Consider the following 19,454-nt stretch of genomic DNA (forward strand, 5'->3'; position numbering starts at 1 on the left):
ACATGGGACGGGTCATCCCCTTCCCTAAAATACGGTTGGAGGGAGGCGATGCTCGTGAATGGGCGCTGCTTGTGGTGGCAGGATGATCCTGTTGCCAGAGACTCGGTTTCAGGTTTTTACCTTTACTTATTTACGGTGTGTGTGGATGATGCAGCTACTGTACTCAATAACTTTTGTATTTATTTACATTAACTTTTTTGACTTACTTGTGTAAGGCATTGACTATTTGATGTTTGAGTGTGTTTGTTGCATCGTTTTACATATTATATTTGTTATTGAAATGATTTGTAAATCGATGGAAATCTTGATATAAAAGAGTGGCAATGAGTTTCTTGGTACTTGTTCTCATTAGCTCAACCCTTTACGAAGTAGCGGTAGATTCAATAAGAAAAATATTTTTATGACATTCACAAGTGTCATTTTCGTGACCTACATGAATAAATTTATTTTGATTATATCTTGTCTGGTAGTAGAGAAGTATAGAACAGTATAGCTTGTATGTTAGTACAGTTGATACTAGATCGGTTTTTTCTATTGAAGTAATTTCTATACATTGACGTACAATAAACCACTAGACAATCATGGGCAAAAATTGTTTGAAACAAAGCTGTCTACGCGTCTATTAGGCAGAGTATTCGTTCAGTTGTATTTCGACCGCGCTTTAAATACTACGCTACGCAATGTCAGTGTTCTTTTTTTACAGAAGAGGAGGACAAATGAGCGTATGGGTCACCTGATTTTAAGTGATCACCGCCTCCCACATTTTCTTGCAACACGAGAGGAATCACAGGAGCGTTGCCACCCTTAGGGAGTTGCATGCGCTTTTTTCGAAGTTACCCATGTCATTCTGTCCAGGAAACAACGCACAAGGAAGCATACCAGAGCCTTGTTGCTGAAACAGAAATTGCATTTTTGCATTGCCATAGTAAATTATGTAGTTAACACTTTTTCATAATTTTTTTGATGAAATCCCTCCCATACTTCACATTTATTGGACAAATTACAAAATTTTAAGTGTTAGAATAGTACTATAGCCAGTGAGGTATGCTCACACTACGGTACCTACTGTTTTAATTAATTAAATACAAATGTAAAATTTAAGAATACTATAATACCATATAAATTTGTACAATAATTATTGCAGTATAAAAACAATTTGTAAGTTAGTAACTATGAAAGCATAGGGAAGAACACAACTACCTGTATGTAAACAAAACTAAAGCTCAATAAATTTAAGAATTAAGATGATGTGGAAATTCAATATAAGTATCTAAAACTTACTAAACTTAACAGATTAAATTAAAAAGATCAGTGATTAAAACAACACATTAAAATTTACTATATTTCAATGCAATATACAAATAACACTCATTTTCTTAAATAAAAGACTTACATTATATATAAGTAAATTCTGAGTTCAAAGCCTATTTATATATATATATATATATTTTGATTTCTTTATATATATATATATATATATATAAAGAAATCAAAGATGAAACAGTAAATATGGATTTATACTACACTGTCTTAAGAAGTGCCTTTATGTTGATGTGACCTTTGGGCCGAAACTGGCAGAAAATCTATTTACAATGTGTAGATTCATCCATCTCTAGGATGTTCTTCTAATGAATATTTAAAAGATACAGGCCATGTGTAATTAACATACAGTAGAACCTCATTAACTCGAACCTTTGAAAACTCAAAAGAAGACTACTGTTCTCTTCCCTTCAGGCCCAAAAAGCCTCCATTAGTAAAAAACTGTATATTAACCCTCCATAGGTCGAAAATAAACAGTGAGTACTACAATTTTACATCTATTTAACCCTCAATAGGTACTACATTTTATTTAATGCAAAAAAATAACTTTGAACCCTGTACCTGTCTCCAACATAGAAGTTCAATCTTACAACCTTCACAACTTTATTATTTGAAACTGATCAACTGTTACTTTTTCATTGTAAATCTCGTAGTTTGGGCACATTTAAATATAATATTGGTAAAACAAAAGCAACCCATTACACTTAATGCCTCATGCAATGATAAATGAAAAAGAGAACTGTATTTTAACATCACAGGCATGTTTTAAAAATATAAGTTAAATCACTGTCTATACTTATTATCAGGGTTCGGAAACATTGAAATAACAATATATATAAACCTATAAACTATAGATACAAAATTACCAATAATTAGCTAGGTGTTAGCCTTTCTTCTTTTTATAGCAGTCTTCAAACATTTCTATAATATTAAGAAATTCCCAATATGTTATTTCAGTCTGTTTATAAATTTATGAACTTGCTACTTGCTTCAAGGGACCTTCCAGATACTGAGCAATGGCATTGATTTTTTCTTTTAAAATACCAAATCCAACAGTATCTTTTGAGTACAAACATAATAACAAATTAGCAACTTGTGTAACAGCTATTTTCCCACTTTGGCAGTCTACGAGGATTAAATGCAGCTTGTCTTCCTTGAACACATTTCGACCATGTTTTTCGTAGGCAGACCAAATATTACTTGCAATTGCTGCAGTCACTCTGGCATCTTTGTCATTATAACCAGAATATGCTAGAAGAGCGCCTTGATGAGTCAACAATCTACAAAACGATATAAATGATTTTACTTTAATATCGAAAGTAAAATATCAGGAAAAAATAATATATCACAATTACAATGTGTTTTCTACTCCACCAGTATTTGCTTGACTTAAAACTTGCGTTAGAGCTTTAGGTTTTAACATGGTTTTAGTTTGCAATTAATACATGCACAGTATTACTATGTAATTTTTTTGATTTTGAGTTTTCAATTTTCATTTACTGTAAGTTACAGCAAAGATTATTTTTACTGAGTTGCAAGAATCTGACACAAAAAAAAATATAATTACTCTAACAAGGAAAAATAATGAGGAAAATAAATAGAAATTAATAGAGTTTTCTACTTCCGTAGGAAAATACCAAAGAACACACTATAACCAAAGAGTAAAATAATACTAAATACTTCTACAATTATTCTACATCTTTGTTATAACCATAGACTGCGAAAACAATTCAACTCAGTCTACGGCTATAACATTTTTTCTTTATTTTGTTCATATAAAAACGCTCAAGAATATTAAACTTACGAAACTTATTAGACACATGCTATTAGTTATAATAGACAAATACAGATAATATTACTTACATAAAACATTTATTGTGTTAGTTATACCTTTATATTATTTTGTTTAAATCTAATATATAAAATTCTCGTGTCATGGTGTTAAACTTTGAACTCCTCCGAAACGGATTGACTGATTCTCATGAAATTTTGAGAGCATGTTGGGTAGGTCTGAGAATAGGACAACATCTATTTTTCATCCCCTTAAATGTTAAGGGTGGTCCACACGATTTTTTTTATTTTTTTTTTTTAAATTTGTTTGATTATGAGTCAACATTTAAAAATACATACAACTTCAAATGTTCACCCATCTACGATCAATAGTTACTTTTGTATCGCGATTAATATCGGCAATACATCGTTTGCTGGGTCAGATAGTATTTACATAAAATGTTTACAAAAGTAGTTTAGAGACTGAGCGTTTGAATAAAACAACTGCTTGACTGTGAGGAATATGTGGAAGATATCATTTATTAAAAGGTTACACGATATATATACAAAATCCTTAAAACTAGTTACCCAATTACAATCGTTACTTAAAAATATATTTACAAGTTCAGAAAATACACACCAATACTAAAGCTTACATTTTAACCAATAGGAAAAAGGTTTATTCAATAAGAATTGAGAAAAATATTATGTGTTCTATATATCTCTGAAACTAATGCTATCGCAGTTTGTGTAAACTCGCGTCGAAGCTCGATCATACGATGTCAATGAGCATTCCGCACCTACGCTATTGCTCATTGATTAAAATTGCATGAATAGTGATCGACCCCCGAGTCCCGACGCTTCACTCGTCAGTCGAGTCCGCTCGGCCTTGCTGTGGGGTTGTGTAACGCGGAGCATATGACTGATCACGTGAGTATATCTGCGATCGTCGAGAGAACGTGACGATGCACGTACATTGATGAGATTATTACTGGTGATCTGTATGATTCTATGAGTTGATGTACAGCATTATGAAATGGTTCTTATCAGAGCTAATATTACGTTATATAAAATAAAATGTTCTTATCACAGCTAATATTACGTTACATAAAATAAAATGTGCTTGTCAGAACGAATCTTTCGGCATACGCTTATTACAGTTATTATGCACGATTACTATTTCTACGATCTATAATGCTTCGTTGTTGTAGGTACAGCTACAGGAGTAAAGTGAGTGATAACTGAAAACTAGGAAGAGGTGGCTTTTATGGAGGTGCGGCTGGGGATTTCAGGTTGTATAAAATTATACAAGGAAGACTTCACTAAAGAACAATTGAACAAATATCTACATTTCATCATCCATTGTCCTCCGTCAGCAGTCATTGCAGACATTGGCATTTGGCATTGGCACTTGGCAGTCAACATAAACATTTAAAATCAAAATGTAAATATTAACTTTTAAAATAAAAGCGCATTAGAAAAACGAAGAACATTTACAAATTAAAAACATTGGGAATAAAATTATTACTATGTGCGTTATTATTAAATAATTTTCTCGAAATTCTAAAATGTTTACAAATTATCTTATTAAATATTAAATAACTGTAAACTATGTAGATATACACAACCTGCGCCAGCTTTATGCGAAGCTTTACTCAAAGCTGGTCGATTTATATTATGAGTTCGAATATTTGGTAGAACTTCATTACAATGAAGACTTTTCAAAATTTTCCAGATGTTATTTTTAACCATTACTTTCTAATTGGTAGCCTATTTATCGGCTATTTAATGTATCGAACTCTACATTCCCTCCTACGATATGATAGTTTATTTCAAATAAAGTTTAAATTATGTCGACATTCTTGGAGGAGTATTTTATGTAACAAGTCCATTCCATATAATAATCATGTAAGTGATGTGAAAAGTTTTATATTAGAAAATGTATACATAATTTATTTAATTTCCTTAATTGAATTATATGTATACAGTGCACATCTTGTGGAAAGCTTATGTTAGAACATGATGAAGGCCTTTTCTGTGATTCTTGTGGTGTCAGCTCTTGTAAAAACTGTCAGCGTACCTTGGACAGGAAATTGAAATGCAAATATGTAACTTGGAATATAGACAAACCCTTTCCTCACCTCTGGGCCAATGGTAAGATAAATTTATTTTAGGTTCCCTAATTTTTATTTGATATATTATGTTTATAGTCAATTCTGTGACTCTTCATATAGTTAATAGATATCTTTTCATTCACCTATTCACTCAAAAGTGATTTTAATTTAACTTTCCCCGTAAAATTTTAATTTTAATTTTTATTGGAAACTATTCCATATTTAAATTAATTTAGGCATTATATTGTTGCACTACAAAGTTTTTGAATCATCTGCTATACCATATGGGTGGTGACATAGATATAAATAATTATTTCCTTGAACATAATTTTAGTTGGAGTATTTGAGGATAATGCTCAGTCACCTGATTTGGAAGCCAATAAAAAATATTTTTGTTCCTGGTGCCAAAGAACAATTAGAAGTACTGAATCTGTTATACAAAGTAATGTAGAGGTTTGTAATAGTTTTCATAATATCAAGTGTGACCAGAACTAATTTCTTATGTAAGAAAATGCATTTGTTAATATTTATTTGCTGTGCATTTGAATATTAATACTAAACAGGGCCAGTCTCAAAGCATACAGTTGCGATGTTAGAGGTTCGGGTATTGTAATGATTATAGTCTGACTGCGATAATAAGCTCCTTTATTAGTCTATGTAACTACTTATATAGTAGTTGGAGAGATGAGTGTGTGTATAGGTGTATAAAGGTGTTGTTAATATATATATATATATATTACATATATTTTTTATACACATTTGTTCAATTTATAGTTATCATTCCGTTAGATATAAAATCAAGAAAATACTTCAACATAGTTACTGAAATAATTCAAATAGGTGTTAAAACATACACTAATTTACAAGTAATTTTCAGTTAATGACAAAAACCGAATTTAATTATTTAAAATTACAATTCCAGATGGGTTCTTCTTGAAACTTTTAAATGATTCCTTACCAAGACTTGTTAAAGAAAACTATAAGATAATCTAAACAATACCTAATTGAAAATATTAATTACTTGAAGAAGTTGTCTTAGGGGTGTTTAGGGGTTCTATTGTGAAGAATTACTCTAATTTAAATCTAAATCTACAAATACAAAAACTAAATCGTAAAAAAGTTGTGATGCCAATTTGTATATTGTTTAACTTTCTACATGTTTTAATATATTTGTCAACACACAGTAATGACTTTCTAACAAAGCATATTTCTTTCAGTGTTGTGATTTCCAAAAATATAAGAACATAATAATACCTCCGCCAAATGTGAAATTGGATAAGAACAAAGTAATCAGCATTGAACCTGTGAGTGATGATAGCTGGGAACCTTTAATCGTTTTTGGTGAGAATTTTGCATTTGTTTTTTTTATGACAGTAAGGAACAAGACAAGCAGGACATTCAGCTCATGGCAATTGATATGCCCTGCCCATAGCAATGCAATGCCTTTCAAAATTCTTGAGAAACCCAAAAATTCTGATGCCCGATTTCTGAATTGAGTATTCCAGCTGAGAACTACTTAGTATTGTTCTGTCGCATTGAAATCTTAACAACTAAATGAGACAAAACAATACTTAAGTCGTTCTCAGCTTGAATACTCAATTCAGAAATTGGGTGTAAGTGGCACTACAATTGTGCTCGTCAACTTGAGACACTAATTAATAATAATTTCACTAGCTATGGCAACCTTCAGACCGAAACATAGTCATGCTTCAACATTACTGCTTCACCACAGAAATAGAACTGGTAAAATTTTGTGAAGATCTTTGGAGGAGGCCTTTGTCCATCACTTGACATCCTCCAGCTGATATGATAATGGTCATGATTTACCATCAGTTGCATGTCTAGCTGTGCTTGGCCATTTTCATCATAAAAACATATCCACCTGCTTTCCAAACAATATTAAACCTCTCTTCTGAGTTTCATAGGGCTCAAATTCCTTTGAATCCATTGGCTATTAAAATGAAAGAGCCTATTTGAAAGGAAATGTGATAAGGGAGCTTACTTGTAATATGAGTTGGTTTGAAGTTCTTGAAAGTTTTTATTATGTTATGTTATTTAATTTTTGTTGGTGTAGTTTAGGGGCCCTCCATAAAATTATGCCACACAAATTAAGATTTTTATGATTTTTTGATCTCTTCGCCGTCCTTGTAACAGCTGGTCACATTTGTCACCCCCCCCTGTGATGTAATATATTACGCAATTCTACATTTAGAAATTTTTGATATTAAAACAGCAGTCTTACGAAATTATTTTTATTTCCATTTGAATTCTTATTCATTGAATCAAAATTGAATGATTTATTGATCTCCTGATCATGGTAAAGTTATAATTAATTGGTTTATGTTTTGCAGCTAACAAGAATTCTGGAAGTAACCAAAGTGGTGAGGTTTTGTCAATCTTTAGAGGCTTACTTAATCCAATACAGGTATGAAATTGGTTCTTTTATATTTCATCGGTAATGTCAGATTAGTACATTCCATTTTAGAGTCTTTAGTTGGCTTGTGGTCAGTGATGTAAGAAATTTAAAATAATACCAACCAACAGAGAAGTCTCATGGCACCTTACTGGTTTCTTGGAGATGAGTATGATTCCTGAGCATGTTTTGGTTGTTTGCATCCATGCTCTTTCTATCACAATAAAAGAGAGATAGTTTCCTCAGATGACAGATGTAACACAGTATGGGTGTCATAATTACCTATACCAATTTCTTTTACATATTCGTCACCTTTAATACTATGTATTCAGTCACATTGGGACATTTATTTGCTTTGTATGTTAATATGTAGTGTAATAAGGTCAAATTAATTTACATTATTAGAAATTGAAGTGAATGACATATACAGCTAATTATAAACAAACTATTACATCATTAGGCATAAATGGCAGTAATTAACTACCACAAGGTGGACTTGAATAATATTATCAGATATGCGCATGACAAATCCAAATATCTTTTATGCATTGTTTACAATATTGTTGATGTGATGGTCTAAATGTAGTTTAGAGTCAAGCTGTTTGCCAAGATCACGGACACTACACATTTAGCTAGGTTTGAACTGCAAAGGGAATATTGGGAGGTAATAATATTTATTTTTTTAGAAAACGTTATAGAGTGGCACTTGGGAATGCTCAGAAACAATTTATTTATGTTGCAATTATCGGTGAGTCTATTTAAGTCCTTTTTCAAGAGAATAGTATCAGAAGGATTTAATATGGTTTTATATTTCTTTAGGTCGTCTGCATAAAGTTAGAATTTTGAATTTAGGAAACATGTGTGAATATCATTAATAAATAGAACGAATAGAAAAGGTCCTAAAATGGATCCCTGAGGAACACCGGATGTTACATCGGTGGTGTGATGTGGATGATTGATATCAATGATAATGCAGGACTTTCAAACTATTATTGATCGAGTAACAGGCACGTTAAATTAATGCATGATCGTTTATCAGGTGATTGACGTGAGTAGAACTAGTCCAGAAAGTGTGGTGAAGTGGTTGCCGAGTCGATGTCGCGTGCTGGTGGCCGGAGGGGACGGCACTATAGCCTGGGTGTTGAACGCTCTTCACACCGCGTCACATATCAAGGTCATCTAATAACTTAAGACTTGTTGTAGTAATATAATATATTCTTAAGGTAAAGGTCAAAATTGAATCGTGACCCACCTTAATGTCACTTTCCTACAGCCATAATACACGAGTTGGTCGAAATTTGCTTGATCATACATTTCCTAAGTAACTGACACTGAGAGTCCACCAACTGTCATATTATAATCTTTTTCGTGTAAATATGTATAAAACGTCATTGGTGTAAATATAAACCTGTTTTTATGATTTTAAAATAATAATCCTCAAAGAGGGTCATAAATCAATTTTATCGATGGTAACATAGGCACATTTTCAAATAATGATACCCTAAAAATGTATGAGCCTTGTACCCCAGAATGAACATATTTAAAATTTATGTAACTTAATAATAAACATCTTCAACAACAACAAATACTATGACATCTAATATAAATTGTGGATCTTGCTCCACTATTTTTCCTACTACTCGGCTAAGTCGAGTTAGTAACTTCTTTGGTGGGAGAAGGTATAGTAATATACTTTTAAAACAGAGTCCCAAAAAAGGTTAAAAATAGGTGTGTTTATGTGTATAATAATAATAATATTGACACACTTTTACACAAATTATCTTGCATCAAACTAGGCATAGTCTGTACTATGGTTGCAAGACATCGATATATTTAATACAATATACTTACTTAAACATACATAAATACATATAAACATCCATGACTCGGAAACAAACATCCATATTCATCATATAAATGAATGCACCTACCGGGATTCGAACCCGGGACCTCTAGCTGACTACTAAGTCAAGGTAACTATTCGGCTATTAATGGGTCGTCATAAAGATTTAAAAGAATTTATAAAAAACGTTTGGGTAATTATAATTTTTTTTAATAATTTTAGAAATTAAATTAAGAATGCTTGTTTTATAATTATATACTATAATTTCCAACTAACCTAATAATGAGCCTTATGGCTGTTTTCCACAATCGATCGAGCGTTGCTGAAATTTAGGAAGATGTACGCGACTTTTTTATGGTACCCCTATCATATTGTCCTGGAACCACTGATGCCTCGTTCTACAAAATGCCAGAAAATACTTTGAAAACAGTGTTGTGAAGGATCACTCCCATCGGTTTCAGGCGTGTCAGCTAATGTATCGGCGGCAGGCAAGGTCAAAACATTAACATCGGAACTCTCCCTAATATAGAAAGAACACCAAATATTTATTTTAAATATTTGTATAACTTTTAGGCAAAAGTTGGGATCATGCCGATGGGGACTGGTAACGATCTGTCGCGAGCATTAGGCTGGGGAGCAAGCTGCGCCTCCGTGTTGGACGCACACGCAACCATTGCTTCCTTGCTCGATGCCGTAGAACAACCGATAGATAGGTAATACACAAATAAAATTTGAAAAACAAAATTTTATGAACGATGCGGGACTCGAAACCCACGACCTCCGGCGTTCCGTGCCGGTGCTCTAACCAACTGAGCTAGCCGTTCGAGTACCGCCTCGCTATAAAATTCTGTTTGATTTATTCAACTCTCAGGTTGTGGCTCCATCTACAGGATCTACTTTACAGTTGATAACCTGCTCAACCCCAATATTTGCATATTACGAAATTGACTTGAGATGTCGCTCTTGTAAATCTAAACAATATGTTGTTTTTAAAGTGACAACCCTCACTTCTAGGATTAATATCGTTCGCACCGTTCATAAAATTTTGTTTTTCAAATTTTATTTGTGTATTAATCCTAGAAGTGAGGGTTATCACTTTAAAAACATAACATATTGTTTAGATAGGTAATGCTAATTATGGTATACATATTACGTCTTAATATAGTTACCGGCAACCTGTATAATTCAGGTTTTCTATACAGACTTAGGTAATGTAGTACAACTGGGCCGTCCAGACAATTTATAAAATATTATTAATTTTTGGGATTGTATTGAACACCTACTAGTACATCGTCAATATGTAAAGTAGTTTTTTTTGTTATTTGTTCTAAAGTAAAAGTGCGTAGGTAATATATGTTTTTTAATAATTGCGCCATTTTTTATATTATCGGCGATAAATCTTCACACTACTTCAACTAGGAGAACATGAACTCCCAATAAAGTTTACCAAAACCTTTTCTGGGAAACCACATAATCGGCTTCATAAAAGCGGTTGGCCTGAGAGAGTTTTGTCAAGCTATAGCTTGGATACGCAAGACATTAACACACTATTTCCGACAGGGCTACACCCGTCTTTACCTTATACAAAATTATTAAATAACTATTTCTATAAAGTAATGGGAATGTAATGGAAAAAAGTAAATCAACGAAAAATGCCTAGAATTCGTAATAACGTTACGAATTCAATATCGGTTCAGCCGTTTCAGAAAAGCTCAGTGACAAATGCAAAACAATTCCATCTAGGTAGGTTTTTACTTCCACGATATTTTTCGCTTCTGCTAATTCTTATGGTAGATAAACGCAGTCGAAATTTTTGATTGACAAACACAAATAAGGAGAATAGACCTACAATACAAAATACGTATTACTATGAAGTCCGCTCAGAAGACTCACAAGGTCACGAACGAAGGAAGTTCTGCGCCGCGTCAATCAAAAACGCGAACTCATGCAAACCATCAAGATGAGGAAAGAAGCATAGTTGGGACACGTGCTTAGGCACGAGAGGTACGAACTCCTTCAACTCATCATGATGGGAAAAGTTTCCGGAAGAAGAGGTCGCAGAAAAAAGTCTTGGCTGTGCAGCAGAACTATTTCGCCTTGCGAAGGACAAAAAGTTAAAATTACAAAGCTGACTGCCAATCTTCGCTAGTCGGAGAGGCACGCCTAAAAGAAGAAGATGAAGTCCGCGTCATTCAATTTTCGAGGGGGTATGGGCGTGGTTCAAGGGGAAGTTAAGCGGCTGCGATATTGTTGGTCTATTCCCTTTCATATCTTCGGGTAAATATTAAAGTCTGATTATTTCGTAGATGGAAGGTGAGCATAGTCCCGAAGCGGCGTCTCGGGCGCCTGCGACGCGAGCGCGTACTGTTCGCGTACAACTACGCTAGCGTTGGCGTGGACGCCCAGGTCGCGCTCGACTTCCACTACGCGCGCTCGCAGTTCCTCTACAAGTTCGCGAGCCGAACGCTCAACTACGTGAGTCTTGAGCTGGCGGGAATTATGAGAGAGTCTAGTAGAACGTGAAAAAGTTTTTCGACCGTGGCATTATTTTGCGGCAATCCATAATTATCTAAATGTTATGAGTTATCTTAACTGTTAATTCTCCCGATCGAACGACCAGGTTAATCGGAAACGTAAAACTACTTGAACTCATTCCAATTCGGCACGTGTTTTGTCTCTTCATGAGATAGGTATTTAGAGTATCGACTTGTCGAATTTTGGAACGAGAAAGTCTCGATAACTAACTAAACACAAAACTGCAACTAAAGAGTTGCATTCAAATTCAAATATTTTTATTCAAAATAGGACGTGATATCACTTATTGAAAGTCAAAAACTACCACCCATTCCAAAAAGAATGCCTCAGACCTGAGAAGAACGGGCGCAACAAACTCATCGTGCTTTTTTTTCATGAAAAATATGTTTACGAAGTAATATTGTACAATTAAACTTAAAATTTAATAGCATGAGGGCGTTTGCTTCATTCCCAATCTGTGGAATCATTAAGAAAGTCATGTATGTTATAGTAACCTTTACCACCCAAACGTTATTTAACAATTCTTTTGAATATCGTCATACTTTTGTTTTGAACATTTTATGGGATTTTGTTGTAAAAGCATATACATCGCCCCACAAAAACCTTACTAACTAGACTTAGCCGAGTAGTAGGCATTACCAGTTTATGTTTGTTCCCCATGTTAACATTATGATATATAGAACATTATCAAGAATATAATGAGAAGCAACAGTCAAAATGTTTATTTCTTAAAAAAAACTCACAATGATTTTTAGGACCTAGGTTATAAATAGCGCGAATAGCCCTCTTCTGCAGCACAAAGATGATATCGGCTGCACTGCCCCATAACAATTTACCATAGGACATAATACTATGAAAATAACTAAAGTATACTAGTCGCGCTGTATCTATGTCAGTTAACTGTCAAATTTTTTTAACCGCACAAGCTGCAGAACTTCACCAATCTTTCAATATGGGGGCCCCATTGCAATTTGGAATCAAGAGTAATGCCAAGAAATATAGCAGATTCCACTAGTTTTACCACCTCTCCGTTTGAATATGAACGAAGTGTCATCCGCAAACAATACTACCTTGTGTTTTTTCTACAAGGTTAGGTAGATCATTTGTATAAATTAGGAAGAGGAAGGGTCCAAGAATAGACCCTTGTGGTACCCCCATACCGACAGGAGTCCCAGGAGAACTCCTGCCATTCACATCGACCCTCTGAATCCTATTATTTAAATATGTGATCAGAAGATCGAGCGCAGATCCTCTTATACCATAGTAACATAGCTTCCTGACTAGCGTTGAATGTTGAACACAATCAAAAGCCTTAGATAAATCACAGAAGATACCATGTGCATTCTGTGATTCCTCCCAGGCCTCAATTAGGTGATAACTGATATAACATTTAGATAAGTTGAACATGCTGAATTCAATCACGGCGAATTTAACTCGCGTTGAATAGATTCATTCGAATAGACTCATATGGAGTGAGTTCTCGCTGCGAGTGCCTAATCGCAGTGAGTATTCGTTAAGTGAATGTCATGCCATTCAAAGCTGAATATAGTACTTGTGTAGTAAATTTATTCAATTAGGCATTATTTTGCGGAAATCCATTACTATCCAAATATTATGATTTTACTCAGTCCAAATTCCGCTAAGTTTTGACTGTAATCAATTCGATACGTATTTTGCCCCCACATACACGAGGCATCCTCAGGAGATGTTGATTCGCCAAATTCTGACACGAGACTTATCAGGAAATTTGACATGTAGGGGCGAAACACGTGTTGAATTGATCAAAGAGAAAACTTAGCGGAATTTGCACTCAATAAAAATACAACATTTGGATAGTTGATCTGTTATTTGATGGACGTGCGTGTCGGTCAGATGGCATACGCCGTGCTGGGCGCGGGGCGAGTGTTGGACGCGGGCCGCTGCGGCGACCTGGAGCGGCGCGTGCGCGTGTGGACTCCCGCCGCGCTGGCGCTGCCGCCGCTGCAGGCTCTCGTCGCGCTCAACATACCCTCGTGGGGCGCCGGCGTCGACCTCTGGAGTCAGTATCTACTATTTATAACCGTACCTCCACTCATCATCTCACAGTACAGACCGCTAAATTTGCGCTCTCTAATCCTAGGAGAGCTAGTCCTAAAGATAACACAGACGCCTTCCTTATAGTTGCTCTTTCTTTCAACAATCTCCACCAAATGTGTGCAATTTCAGATTCTTAGCTCTAGTTATTTCTAACCGAAACTCGTATCAGTGACCCAGGGTGTCCCACTAGTGGATTTGGAGACACATCACTCGGTATTCGGAAAATATTGTGGTTAAAGACAAAATGTTTTACTGACTTGGTCGGATACGCTGATGTGTTCCTTTATACGTTCTGCAACTGAAGTCAACGTTGTACTTTCGCATTGGGCTGTCTTATCTTAAGCTTAGTATAATTTCATGTCAAATGACTATAAAAACGAAATCAAAGATTATGCTAAGCTTACACTCAGCTAAGTTTAACGTAAGTAAAGTCTAAGCAAAGTCTAAGTACGCTCTATAGATCTTAGGCACAGTGTCGCTTCAGCCATCGGGCAACTTTAGCGCTAGCAGTGTTATTGGCAAGGACAGGTCATTAGTGGACAATTGTTACATGTTGATACTATAAAAATAATGCTCATTTCCAGGTATGGGCAGTGAAGAAGTACCCGCTCAGAGTATTTGTGACGGAAAACTAGAGGTTGGTTTATTATTTTAAAATATACCTATTATACTCCCGAAACTGGTTCAATACTGAAACGAAATAATACAACCATATTATTAATTAAATTGATACTGATACAAATTTGCAAGTATAGTTTTCTTGATATTGATTCTAGTTATCGAGTTTATTTTGTAAGTAGCACTTTGAAAAAATATAAAAATAGTACTTTGAAAGAATAACTTATATAGTTTGATATTACTAGGTGGGATGATAAGTTCTATTCTTATTGGGCTTACGAGTTTACGAGCATGAAGGACCGATCGCTTCCCTCGCACATATTTTAATGGAGGCAACGACACGAGCACAGGACCATTGAAGCGAGTATGACATGCCCTCCGCCGGGATAGCATCCAAATAACAGATTTGTGATATATTTGATCACGAAATAGCTCCACTCAATTAAAGTTTAACATTTTTGAAATTATTTTTTTTGCGGATAATAAGGGGCGAGACGAGCAGGACGTTCAGCTGATGGTAAATGATACGTCCTGCCCATTACAATGCAGTGCTGGTTAGGATTCTTGAAAAACCCAAAAATTCAGAGCGGCACTACAACTGCGCTCGTCACCTTGAGTAATAACTGATAACTGTATGATCGCAGGTAGTGGGGATATCGTCGTCTTTCCATATTGCAAGGCTCCAGTGTGGACTCGCCGAGCCGTACCGTTTTACGCAAGCATCTACGCTAAAGGTGAAGTCATTTTAAATAATTTAAGTTTCGTAAACTATATAATTTGGTCTTCAGTCATTACTAATGGATTATTCATCTTAAATTTATTTTGCTTGAAATTAGGTACTTTCTCTAGCAAAATTTCTAAAGCACTCGCATAGATATCAGAATCTTTGAGTGCTTTAGAAAATTTTGCAATTATTGCTTTGCTACTGCGTTTACAGATTCTCTTCGTAAGGGCGTTGATTCAGAATATTATATTGAATTTGCGTGGCTGAACCGTATTGTATAAATACTGTTATGAAAATCACGTCCAATTTTAGCGAGAGTCTTACTTAAAATTTTATATTATCTCACCGCAGTAAGGAATAGAGTTGTCACGTTATTTTTCTTATCGACTTTAATAAAGGAGGAGGTTCTCAATTCGACTGTATTTTTGGAACATTATGGGGTTAAGTTAAGTTCCTTATAGGGCGTACCTATAGTCTATGTATGATGACTGTACAGTGTCTAATTTAATATCATCTATAATCTATATGATGAATGGTAATATTTTTTAACGCGTTATTGAATGTTTTTCTTGGATTTTTTTTACACTGGACGGGAAGCTGAAATATTTGTTTTTAAACTTTGTCCGTTGAAGTTTCACTTCTACCATAGTCTTAAGAAACTCTTCCCTGCAGTCACCCCAAGAACATGTGTAGACGGGATGTACACAATTATCGTTTTCGTAAGTTTCAATTAAGAACAATTAAAATTTATTTTGAGATATAGGATGGTGGACATGAATTTTTCAATAAAATCAATACGGATATCATTTTCAGGGTTGTCGGGAGTTTCAATAACGACTATGACATCTATTTTGAGATCCAAGATGGCGGATGTGACTTTTACAATAAAATCAATATTGGTATCATTTTCAAGGTTTTCGGTAGTGCGGGAAGTGGTGAGATGGCGGATGTGACTTAAAAACGAAGCTATTACGAAAGATAACAAAATATTCTCTAAAACCATGAAAAAACACATGTTACTATTTTATGTCCAAAATAAATAAATATAAAAAATCATCCTCGAAAACCATTAGACCACCCTCATAAAAAAACTTGATAATAAATATTGCAGCCGCCATCATAAATTAACAATAACATTGTGAATTATGTTCACGATTTTATTACAATCGATCTCACAGACTTATAATTCGAATACCTACTAATTATAATAATAATATAGCTGTAGTGTACTGACATCTAGTCTTAACAGAGTATGTGTTAACTATCATTGTCACTGTCACGACATCGACAGTAACATTAACCTTACTTACCTTATTAACCTTACTTAACATTGATGTGACGTTGAGTGCTACATAGTAAAGATTAGTTGTTTCACTTGTGAACAAACGAGGAACATAACAATAGCTAGAAATCAGTCTTAATATACTATACTACTTTATAGTTTAAAAGCGATAGCTCCGGTTTTCATGGAGCCGAGTTCAAACAGCCGTATACCACGCAATACGCTGGCATTTTAAAAAGATCGCGGAAACAAATAACAACGTGACACTCCTCTTGACGTGACACTCTCTACTGCAAGACCGCGAAAACCGCTTAGGGGCCTCGTCGATGATGTTTGTGTGGGTGTGTCATTTCGAACGTTTGTAGGTAGTTTCTATACATACATATGTCTACTGTGCTTTCACTGTCACGCACTATAGGGCTTTCAGGTTGTCTAAACACTATATTTAAAAATAAATATTCTAAGTCTATGGCCAACACCGAGTCAAATAGAAGTCAGTTATACAAATTAAATTTGTAACCAATATTTATGATCGATGCGGTACTCGATCCCCTATAATTAACCCCAGAAGAGAGGGAGAGATTATCACTTTAAAAACAAACAAATTGTTTAGATTTGTAAGCGCGACATCTCAAGTCAATTTCTTAATGTTATGCATTTATTGGGGTTGAGCATTTTTTATCAACTGTAAAGTAGATCTTGTAGATGGAGCCACAACCTGCGAGTTGAACAAGACAAACCAACCATACATAATTGGACGGTTGGCTCAGTTGGTAGGAGCGCTCGGACGCAACCCGAGAATTCGCGCGTTCGAGTCTCGCATCGTTCATAAATTTTGGTTACTTTAATTTGCATAATCAATCCCAGAAGAGGGATGTCACTTTAAAAATAACAAATTGTTTAGAAGTCAGTTGTTTTTTTTGCCAGCAAAGTGCCTAAAATTATTTAAATCTTTTTTTTAGATCGAGTTGGATGGTAGATGTGCAATGCAAGTCGATGGAGAGCCGTGGATGCAGGACCCGGCCACCATTCACATTGAGCACGCGGGCCAGAGTCTATTGCTCAAGCCACGCGAACGTCACGATTGAGAGTGACTCAAATTTACAACTACCCTCAATCAGTAATTTTATTAGCTAACGTCCTATTATTTTATAATACCAAAGATACTTAAAAATAAATAAATTATGATATATGTATATTTTGTCTTTTTCTTTGTTTTAATCTAAAGTTGATTATTTGAAAGCGCTTGATTATTTCATTGGTTTTCAGTGGGAGGCTCCCTTGCACAGGATGCCGGCTAGATTATGGGTACCACAAGTGCGCCTTTTTCGTCCGTGAAGTAGAATATACAAGCATTGTTTGTGTTCGGTCTGCAAGACTACTGAAATTACTGGGCTAATGAGTCTTAACATCTTATGTCTAAAGGTGACAAGTGCAATTGTAGTGCCGTTCAGAATTTTTTGGGTTTTTCAAGAATTCTGAGCGGCACATCATTGTAATGGGCAGGGCGTATCAACTACCATCAGCTGAACGTCCTGCTCGTCGCGTTCCTTATCGTCATAAAAAAAGTGTGTGGGTCAGCTTCGACGCACGACTGGAGCTTACTCCTTAAGAACGATTGTCTTTGAACAGCTACTAAACAAAATCAAGTCCAATGGAGTCGGTTAAAAACAGACATACAGCAGAAGCTGATAGAAGCGTATTAATTAAAAAATTGTCTATTTGGCGTGAAATACGCTATATATACTCTCCATATTAAATTAAACATTTAATTATGTTCATAGCTCATATAAATTTGTATGAAATATATTGATAATTCAATATTTAATAAATACAAAGCACACATGTTTATATATACAATACGTGTCATATATGAATTGTAACTTACGTAGTACCCACGTGCTTATCCTATTTTCCGGCACTATTATTTACACCACTTTCATCCATAATTTATAGAATTTTCACTTAACTTTATGAAAGTATATTATATATATTCAACCTGATTCCTGCCGCCGAATTCCACCTTCGCACGACACGCCACAAATTAGGATATCATCCCCACCATCTGGATGTGTGACGGTCCTCCACAGTGCGGTTTTCAAGGAGCTTTCTTCCACGTACTACTAAGCTGTGGAATGAGCTTCCTTGTGCGGTGTTTCCGGGACGATACGACATGGGTACCTTCAAAAAAAGCGCGTACACCTTCCTTAAAGGCCGGCAACGCTCTTGTGATTCCTCTGGTGTTGTAAGAGAATGTGGGCGGCGGTGATCACTTAACACCAGGTGACCCGTACGCTCGTTTGTCCTCCTATTCCATAAAAATAATAAAGCTTCAAAATACAAGAAAAGAAAAATGATGTTTGCTATTCGTATCACTGCATCACAACTAATATAGGGACCGAGCGTCTAGACTGTCACGCCAACTGAAAAATGAAAGGTGCGCGAGAAATGATGCGCACCAAAAACGTTACTATCCCATTTGATGAGTAGGTTTTACTCTCCATATTTTTCACATATCGGGCGCCTTGTATGAAAATGGATTCTTAAGAAGTAAACTCCAAAAACTTAAGTTTCTTAGTAAAAGATAAGGAACGGAGCGATCGCCCTCGGGCTATTCAATAATAATTAATTTTGTGACGAAATTTTGATAAAAAAAGAAGCCCGCTGAGTGTCCCGTTATTTTCAGGTCTGAGGTATAACATCTCAAATGGGTGGTAGTAAGACGGGCATCATCAAATATCGCTGTGCGTGGTTTTCAA

The 19,454-nt window shown here is 35.1% G+C and overlaps 3 protein-coding genes across 8 annotated transcripts in view; 2 read left to right on the plus strand and 1 right to left on the minus strand.

The window, feature by feature from the left end:
• LOC126966952 (kinesin-like protein KIF19) overlaps positions 1 to 19,454 on the plus strand; it is a 426,172-nt gene that overhangs the window by 332,226 nt on the left and 74,492 nt on the right. The gene's annotated exons all lie outside the window — the stretch shown is intronic.
• On the minus strand, positions 1,316 to 2,958 carry LOC126966951 (ragulator complex protein LAMTOR2 homolog). Its single transcript, XM_050811272.1, has 2 exons — positions 2,676 to 2,958; positions 1,316 to 2,600 (listed from the first exon to the last, which is right to left on the minus strand). The coding sequence occupies exons 1-2, from the start codon at positions 2,741 to 2,743 to the stop codon at positions 2,291 to 2,293; spliced, it is 378 nt and encodes a 125-aa protein (XP_050667229.1). The 5' UTR covers positions 2,744 to 2,958; the 3' UTR covers positions 1,316 to 2,290.
• Positions 4,313 to 17,893, plus strand: LOC126966929 (diacylglycerol kinase epsilon). 6 transcript variants are annotated; one of them, XM_050811236.1, is made up of 12 exons: positions 4,313 to 4,382; positions 5,079 to 5,244; positions 5,539 to 5,657; positions 6,422 to 6,545; positions 7,556 to 7,629; positions 8,657 to 8,791; positions 10,034 to 10,173; positions 11,767 to 11,935; positions 13,868 to 14,033; positions 14,656 to 14,708; positions 15,334 to 15,423; positions 17,658 to 17,893. In XM_050811236.1, exons 2-12 carry the CDS (start codon positions 5,100 to 5,102, stop codon positions 17,781 to 17,783), a joined length of 1,341 nt encoding a protein of 446 aa, XP_050667193.1. In that variant the 5' UTR covers positions 4,313 to 4,382; positions 5,079 to 5,099; the 3' UTR covers positions 17,784 to 17,893. The 6 variants fall into 6 exon arrangements, 4 of the variants coding, with proteins under 4 accessions (XP_050667193.1, XP_050667195.1, XP_050667192.1 ...); XM_050811235.1 differs by lacking the exon at positions 4,313 to 4,382 and adding an exon at positions 4,502 to 4,998; XR_007729853.1 differs by lacking the exons at positions 4,313 to 4,382; positions 11,767 to 11,935 and adding an exon at positions 4,499 to 4,998 and having other exon boundaries at positions 17,658 to 17,717.

Source organism: Leptidea sinapis, chromosome 11 (assembly GCF_905404315.1).
Source record: "Leptidea sinapis chromosome 11, ilLepSina1.1, whole genome shotgun sequence".
Taxonomy (NCBI): Eukaryota; Metazoa; Arthropoda; class Insecta; order Lepidoptera; family Pieridae; genus Leptidea; species Leptidea sinapis.

What these genes read in the sequence shown, in the direction of transcription:
- LOC126966929 (XM_050811235.1), top strand. Translation starts at nt 4,801, where the DNA reads ATGAAGACTTTTCAAAATTTTCCAGATGTTATTTTTAACCATTACTTT. An exon ending in CCATTCCATATAATAATCAT is followed by an intron (nt 4,999 to 5,078) that starts GTAAGTGATGTG and finishes ATATGTATACAG; the next exon opens with TGCACATCTTGTGGAAAGCT. An exon ending in CGAGCCGAACGCTCAACTAC is followed by an intron (nt 11,936 to 13,867) that starts GTGAGTCTTGAG and finishes CGTGTCGGTCAG; the next exon opens with ATGGCATACGCCGTGCTGGG.
- LOC126966951 (XM_050811272.1), bottom strand. Translation starts at nt 2,743, where the DNA reads ATGTTAAAACCTAAAGCTCTAACGCAAGTTTTAAGTCAAGCAAATACT. An exon ending in GGTGGAGTAGAAAACACATT is followed by an intron (nt 2,601 to 2,675) that starts GTAATTGTGATA and finishes ATCGTTTTGTAG; the next exon opens with ATTGTTGACTCATCAAGGCG.